Source organism: Manis javanica, chromosome 5 (assembly GCF_040802235.1).
Source record: "Manis javanica isolate MJ-LG chromosome 5, MJ_LKY, whole genome shotgun sequence".
Lineage (NCBI taxonomy): Eukaryota > Metazoa > Chordata > Mammalia > Pholidota > Manidae > Manis > Manis javanica.
This window is the reverse complement of record NC_133160.1, coordinates 173,686,120-173,693,540: the sequence shown is the minus strand read 5'-3', so window position 1 is coordinate 173,693,540 and position 7,421 is coordinate 173,686,120. Positions and strand designations below refer to the sequence as shown.

At 52.1% G+C, this 7,421-nt stretch overlaps 1 protein-coding gene and 1 long non-coding RNA gene across 3 annotated transcripts in view; one reads left to right on the top strand and one right to left on the bottom strand.

Annotated features, from left to right (window-relative positions):
* Positions 1–296: 296 nt before the first annotated feature.
* GRPEL1 (GrpE like 1, mitochondrial) lies at positions 297–7,134 on the bottom strand. Of its 2 annotated transcripts, none has more exons than XM_017681052.3 (4): positions 6,993–7,134; positions 4,351–4,513; positions 3,009–3,090; positions 297–713 (listed from the first exon to the last, which is right to left on the bottom strand). In XM_017681052.3, exons 1-4 carry the CDS (start codon positions 7,052–7,054, stop codon positions 367–369), a joined length of 654 nt encoding a protein of 217 aa, XP_017536541.1. In that variant the 5' UTR covers positions 7,055–7,134; the 3' UTR covers positions 297–366. The 2 variants fall into 2 exon arrangements, with proteins under 2 accessions (XP_017536541.1, XP_036848779.1); XM_036992884.2 differs by having other exon boundaries at positions 4,351–4,529; positions 6,993–7,109.
* A 25-nt stretch (positions 7,135–7,159) lies between these two features.
* Positions 7,160–7,421, top strand: part of LOC118967380 (uncharacterized) — a 35,049-nt gene continuing 34,787 nt past the window's right edge. Inside the window, exon 1 of the long non-coding RNA XR_005054365.2 lies at positions 7,160–7,313. This is a non-coding gene — a long non-coding RNA (uncharacterized lncRNA). The remainder of the gene's footprint in view (positions 7,314–7,421) is intronic.

Below are 7,421 nucleotides of genomic sequence, written 5' to 3'. Positions count from 1 at the left end.
AGACACGGCAGGGCTGCTGTGCCAGCTAGCCAGGCAGCAGGAGTCCTCAAGACCTTTATTCGATGCCACCAGTCTGAGCGGACACAGCACCATTCGCGATACTCTAGGGCTCGGCAGTGTCCTGTCAGCCTGTTCTGTGAGTATGTGGAACTCTTAAACACGTTTTAAAAATAGATCAGATTCCCAAATTAAGAGTTCATTAACACAGATGTGTAACCAGCTTAATTTTGTTTGGCCACTGGTTACTAAAGCTTTCCAATGGGGTTTGGGAAAAGGTCAAAAGTAGTCAGACGAGAAAAGATGAACCAGCCTTTTAAGAGTTAAAGCAAGTTGATTATGAACACCCAGCAAACCCTTGCCAGGCAGCTAAGCTTCTTTCACCACCCCCACCAGGGCGGGCCTGAGGGTGCGCCCATGCAGCTTGTACCCCACCTTGCTGACCAGCGCCACTGTGCCCGGCTCCTTCCCCTCAACCGGCGTGTGGAACAAGGCCTCATGCTCGTAAGGGTCGAACTTGGCGCCCACGGGGTTCAGCCTGAGTAAGCCGTGCTTCGCGAACACCTTCTGGACCTGGACTTCAGTCATTACAAGCCCCTCGTAGAGGCTCTTCAGGTGCGGGTTCTCGTCCTTGATCTCCTCTTCCGGGACACACTGCGTTGCCTTCTCCAAAATGTCTGCAACCTCTAACAAGTCCTTGCAGAAGCTCTGAATGCCTGAATTAGAGAAATTAAAGATCGTCATTGCATTCCAGATCAACTGCAGGAAGCAATTCAGAACTAAGCTGTTCCCTTCATGCACAGACTACTAATAACTTTGATCATTTGTTGGGTCTGGAATTTCACTGGCTTAATAAAAAAAACCTTTTCTGGGTTTAAACAAGTGCTAATTAGGTATGAAAACAGCTGAAAATCTGCAGGAACATCTCACCACCAGTCCTGCTCCCTAAGAAACGTGCCTCCTAGAGCATGTCTTCCCCCTGGACATTATAGCTACCGGCGCAGACGGGCCAGCCGCACCAGGGAGGCTGCTGTTCCGCAGCACAGAGCGCAGAGCTCGGGCCCTCCGGCCGGGGGCCGCACCCTGGCTGCTACCGAACTGTTGCTGTCATCTGCTTAACCTGTCTGGGTCTCAAAACGGAGATCACAGTGCCTAACACACAGCGCGGTCATGAGGACCAGAAGTGACCTACCCTTACACAGCCTGGGACAGGCACTGGGGGGTAAACGTTAGCGAGACATACTCCAAGCCTTAACCTTCCCTGCATGAACCTTAACCTAACACAACAAATACTGCATTAGAAAAGTCACTCAAAATTCAAGGCAGTGTATTACATAAATAAAAACTGCTTGTGGTTTTAAGAAAACGCCTCAGCTGCAGAGCAGTTAGGAAGGATGTGCTCCTGCTGGCGCCTGCGTCTGCCAGGCCCCAAGGCACAGCAGCTCCACTCTGCAGAAGGGACATGTGCTTAAGCCTTTATTCCTTTTCCTTGTGTTTTCACCCTCCTGCTTTAAAATGAAATTTAAAATTTCTACCTGTGTGCAGAATGTGAACACCTTCTGTGGGTTAGCCTTCATGGCAGCTGCCGGGGAATGTTCTGCCCTCTGAGGCTCAGGCATCTATCTCAAGGGACAAATGGAAACCACGGTGCCCCAAAGGAGCATTTGAGTGCCAAGGAAAGCCCCCTGAGGGACTCTAGAGTGGAGTGTCGGGAGGGTCCTGTGACCTGGGGCCTCAGGAGTCAGGAGCTATTGAGCATTCAAGGAGGTAATGGGCGACTGGTCTACAGGGAGGAGGCAGAGCCGGTGGAGCCGAAGGCCCCAGATGGGGCAGCAGAATGGGTGGAGGTGTGATGCAGTCTGACTGTAGCTTGAGTCACTTGGGCCGGGGGTGCGGAGTAGTGAGCCAAGAGCTGTGACATCAGCCTGGACCCGGGTGGAGGCACAGAGGGAGGTGGGTGGATCAGACGGCCATTCACCACTCACTGGATGGGATGGGGGTGGGATGAGGGAGTGGACGACGTGAATTCAGATTGACCTAAGCACCTGGGCAGAGAGACCTGGTAGAAGAAGAAAGGAGGCACAGGTCGAGGGGAAAATGAAGTTCAAAATACCTGTGAGACATGCAGGTGAAGATGCTAAGTAAACAATGGGACATCGGGACTAGACACCCAAGAAATGTCTGAACTGGAAAGAAGCCTGTGCATGGAAGCTGTTTAGGCCCATCAGGGAGGCAAGGCACCCGGGAGCAGACGAGAAGCCTGGCCCCGAGCCTTGAGGATCCCAGAAATGTGGAGTCAGACAGAGGACAAGTCAGAGGAAGAAGAAAGGAGCTGAGATGACAGCACCCAGAACAGTGTTTCAAGAAGAGATCTATGATCTGTCGAATGTGGCAGCACAAGACTGAGATCCTAGTTTGCACTTGGCCCTGAGCTGCAGTGTGTCCTTGGGCCAAGCATTCAAGCCCTTGCTGTGAGCCGCCTGACAGTTCCACAGGTACCGATGTGGCGGCCTTGTGTTTAATGAACTCCCAGATAGGGAGCCAGACGCCTGGTTGCCACTGCTTGCTAACTCTGTGATGAGGTAGTGAGTCACTGAAGCCTCAATGATCTCAACTGGAAAGTGGGAAGAACTGTGACAAAAATACCCAAAGGTGACAACCACATAGCATCTGAGATCTGAAGTGACACCAGTGTTCCCACCGGCGTAGCTAGGGAAATGAAGCCCCAAGAAGCTGACCTGCTATAATGACTGGCAGGTTCACACCAAGGCCTTCACACGGAAGAGCAGTCAGTAGAGTCCTACTGAAGGAATCAGCTCACAACCGGACATGCCGGCCACGGCCGCAGTCTCTGCTCCCGGCAGGCCCATCCTCCAGACTGCAGGGAATGCAGCCGGCAGGCACCCCGCTGCCTGCCACGTCCTTTCTGCTGTCTGACACTCACATGCCCCCTCGTGCCTGCCCTGCCCCATACTTTTCCAGGATCAGTATCATGTAATACTCAAAGTTACCATATAACTTTGCCTCCTCCACCAATTTTTGGCTCCTCTGCCGCAAGTTCTCAGTATCTGCCAAAGCTCGCTTGTATTTTTCCTTAAAAAATAAAGGGGGAGTTTACATGAATGAAGTATGGAACAAATTCATAGAAAAGCAAATCTGCTATAACAAGCCCCAAGTTAAAAAACAAATGACACCTATTATTATTAGTCTGAGATTCCAGACAGACAGCAGCTTAGTAAGGAACTGTCACGCCTGCGTTACTATCACCAGCAAGCGGGAACGGTGTCAGGGGTCAGGCCCCAGTGCAGCCCCTAGGCCATTCTCTGCCAAGGGCGCAGCTGAGGAAAGACACCAAGAACTGCTTTCTGGTGGTTCTGGGGGTCTCGCCACCCCTCCAGGGAGGACATTCACGTCCTCAGCAGGATCTCCAACCTAAGGGAATCCTGTAACCTGGCTGGGGGCCGGCCCACCTCACTCCCCACACCCTGGGGCGAGGTTCAGGAGAACACGGCTCCTGGGCAGGCAGCTCAGGCCTCTATTCCACCTGACAGAGAAAAGCCATCAATGAACCTTTGGTATTTTTAACTGCCCAGAAGTGGCAGAGTTGAAACCTTACTGGGGAATAACTGTCTGAATCTGGGTGTCATGGCTCACTCACCTCCTGGGCATTTGTTCTTCTACATCCTGAACTACTCTGGGGGGCTTCTACCACCCCGTTTCAGTCTTCAGGCAATTCCAGTGCAGTGGGTAAAAGCACGGCTCAAACCCTGGCTCTGCCATTCGGTAGCTAATGAGTGGGAACCTTGGGAACCTGACCTACCTTCTGTGCCTCAGTTTCCTTTGTGCACAGGGTCAAGGTGAGGATTAATATACATAAACACATCAGAACAGGGCCAGCACATTAAGTGCTTCATATTATCATTCTTAAATCCTCAAAGAACCTGATTTGTGCCACCTACGCTTTCACATGGAGTGACAATGCATGTCACTCCTCGTAACCAGCTCGCTAACACACCTTCCTCCCGCCACAGCACCACATGACAACACCTGTCTGTCCCTAAGACAGCTCAAGAGCACTCTGCATTTGTGAAGGCCACGTTAAGTCTTAACCCAGTATAATCTCTGTAGCACCGGACAGTCCATTCTCACGGCAGAACCACAGCACACAGGTCTGGGCTCTAGTCCTTGCAGGAGAAACTCACTGTAGGCCCCAACTGCCGCCCTTGGTCAGAGGGGGGAACTCATTTGGCTCGGTCTCTGGTGGCAGTGAAGAAAGGAGCCCGGCCAGCCGGGCTGGAATAGATCACCCGAGGCCTGGCTGACCTGCTTCCCCACTGAGCCGTGCAGCCTTACCACAGTCTCCTTCAGCTGCTCTTCTAACTTGAGCTTCTCTTCCATGAGTATCTTCTCTGTAGAGGAAAGATCTGTCTTCTGCTCATTCTGACCCATGTCCTCTTCCAGGTTCTGGCCACTGTTCTTCTGCTTTGCAGCCGTGCACAACAGACGAGGACAAGGCCTAAGGAGTCCACATGCTAGAAATTAAGACTGGTTTTTTTGGCTTGCTAGCCAGGTATGTATTAGAAATCCAAGGTCATTTAAAACTATTTGCTATTACTTTAAAAGGAAGAAGAGATTTATTTTAGATCTAATAAAGGCAAATCGTGTATGATGTATAGAAGCTGTTCGTTTATATAAAATCTCCTGCAATACATGCCTAAACTAATGTCGGTGTACCATGGCTATGGCAGCACCTCCTCCTCTCTCCATTCCAAACACCTAAAGGTGTGAACGCTGACTGCACAGAGGACAGGGCAGGTATTTGGCCAAGGGCGTTTCCTGTCACGCAAAAAATCTCTATACAAAGAACTATACTTTTGGGTTTAAAAATTATAAAAGAGGAACCATGTGCTTTGGGAGGCTCAGCATACAGTATTTCTAACTTTGGGGAAATGGCCAACCATGCAAAGGTTTGCACAGGGGAACTTTCAAGGACAGGTAAAAGCTACACATCAAAGCCGAGAATGGAGGCGACAGACCCATGCAGGAAGTGAGAACTCACCAGACAAAGGCATGCAGGTAGGAAAGCATGGGGTATATACAGGGGAAATACAAGCTCTAAAATGAATACTGGAAGTGATGTAAGTTGTTGTCCAATCTGATCCTCACGTGAAAAAGGTTTAGCGATAAGCCCAAGGTCGCAAAGCCATTTAATGAATGTTGAACTTGTCTTAAAACCCAGATTTCTTCACCAGGACCAGGGGAGCTCTTCTTAACTATGCCACAGTCCAGGCTGAACATACACTACATTCAATTTTTTTCCCGGACTAAAGAAAACTGCCTCAGTGAACAGGAAAGCCATCAGGACAGAGACTATATTACAAGGATGTTTACAGCAGTACTATACACTGACAAGCTGGGAACAGAACGCTCATGAATGAGGAAACAGCTGAACAAGCTGCTGCTTCCACAATCTGGAATACTGGGCAGCTACCAAAAAAAAAAAAAAAAATGCGTTAAGCTGTCATCTCTTGGACACACTATGGGTATACTGCGCAGTAATTCTCTAGAGAAATACAAAAAACATGACCCTATTTTTGTGAAGACAAACCAGAAATCCTGTGTGTGTATACAAGTGTCTTAGGCCTGTAGATGGATCGAAGGATCTACTGGTCTGTTACTATGGGGTGGGCAGCAGTAACCTTTTAATTTCATTTTTATTTTTGTGAGTTAAAAAAGCCAATCATTTAAAAACTGAGTGTGCTGTTGTGAAGCCTGTCTTGTTTTCTAGTTGCCCTGACCTCTGGGTGGGTGGTCACAGCCTCTCTGCAGGTGGGCTTAGCTCTGCAGACCTGTTTCTGTTCAGCAGCACAGCCAACAGGGGGTCTGGCAGCAGGTGCAAAGTTGGCATGGGATGAAGCAGGGCTGTGCCAGAGCTCGTCCCGTTTACAGAGAGGGAAACTGAGTCTCAGCCTATTTCTCTAAGAGTTATGACTACGATTCAGATCTCCTAACTCCCCCATTTGAGCCTCTCCACAAAAACCAGTTCTCAAGAAACAGAAATTAATGCTGACTCGATCATTTTCTTGGCAATTAATTTCAGGTACAAAACCACTAATTACTTCAGCAAAAAGCCTTTTTACTCAGGCATTCCAGATGGCTCAGTGCTCTTTGTTTCTGGATTTCGTTTCATATAATTTATCAGGCTGGCAATCACACCTTAACCCCCTTTCACTGTAGGTGACCTCCCCTCACCGGCCCGTGTACCCACGGACAGGGGTAATCGGGGGGAAAAGACCAGGCCCTGCGTTGCCCGGCTTCCACTCAAGGTTTGGCGCAGACCGTCGTTTCTAGTAAGCAATTCGGTTCTGCGCGTTTCCTCCGACACAGAAGACGCTGAGTACTCGCCGAACGAGGTACGACTGTCAAAAAGCAGACACCTAAGATCTTTTTTTTTTTAAGCAAATAAGGCGAAGGAGTCACTGCACCCCACCTAACGGAACTCTTCTCCCCACGGAAGGGCAGGGCCGCCGCACTCCTGACCTCAGGTTCCGGAAGAAGAGGAGGCGAAGGAATTCGGGGCCGAGTGGAAAAAACCCGTGAACCGTGTCCGGGAGCCTTGGTTCCACGGAATTTTCCGGGCGCCTCCCGGGCACGCGCCTGGCTCTGCCCGACCCGGCCTTGGACAAGCTCCGGTCCGGGGGCTCTGGGGTTCCGAGGAGGGGCTGCGCGCCGGGCCGGGACACGTGCGCAGTCCGCGCGGGCCTCCTTCCCTCCAGGCCCGCCGCGGCGAGGCCCGGCCATAGGAGGTGGCCCGCAAGGCAGCCTCGAGCGGTGGTCTGCGCCCCGCGTCGGGGAACCGCAGACCCACGACGCCCCGCTCCCGAGGGCACCCCCGGGGCGGCCTCGGCCGGACGGAGCGAGAGGCGGAAGATCGGGGCAGGGGCGGCACTGAGGACCGCGCCCTCCTCAGCCACAGTCATCCGAGTGCCCCTTACCTGAAAGACAATCCCAAAGCCGGGAGGCTGCACCGCGCCAACCTCACGCACCGAGCCGCCATAACTCCACCGCCTCCGGCACTGCGTACGCACTAAGCATGCGCGGAGGCCGCTGGCCCGCCCCCTCGGGGGGCCAGGCCTCTCGCGCAGACTCTGTGCCTGCTTCCCCCGCCCAACCATTTCCTCTCAGCCAATCCTCGACCAGTTCTCCCATGATGGACAGCCAATAGTCACCAATAATTGCGAGTGAAGAGGAGCACTTTGATGGTGGAGGGGGAACCACCAGCGGGTGGTGTCTGAGGAGCCCCAGAACGCGAGAAGGTGAAAGGTGAAGGGAACGCAGGGAGGAGACTCTCTTTCCGTGGGCGGGGCGTGCCTAGGGACTAGCCAGTGGGGAGGCAGGAGGCAGGAGGGCGGGGCGGGGCGGCA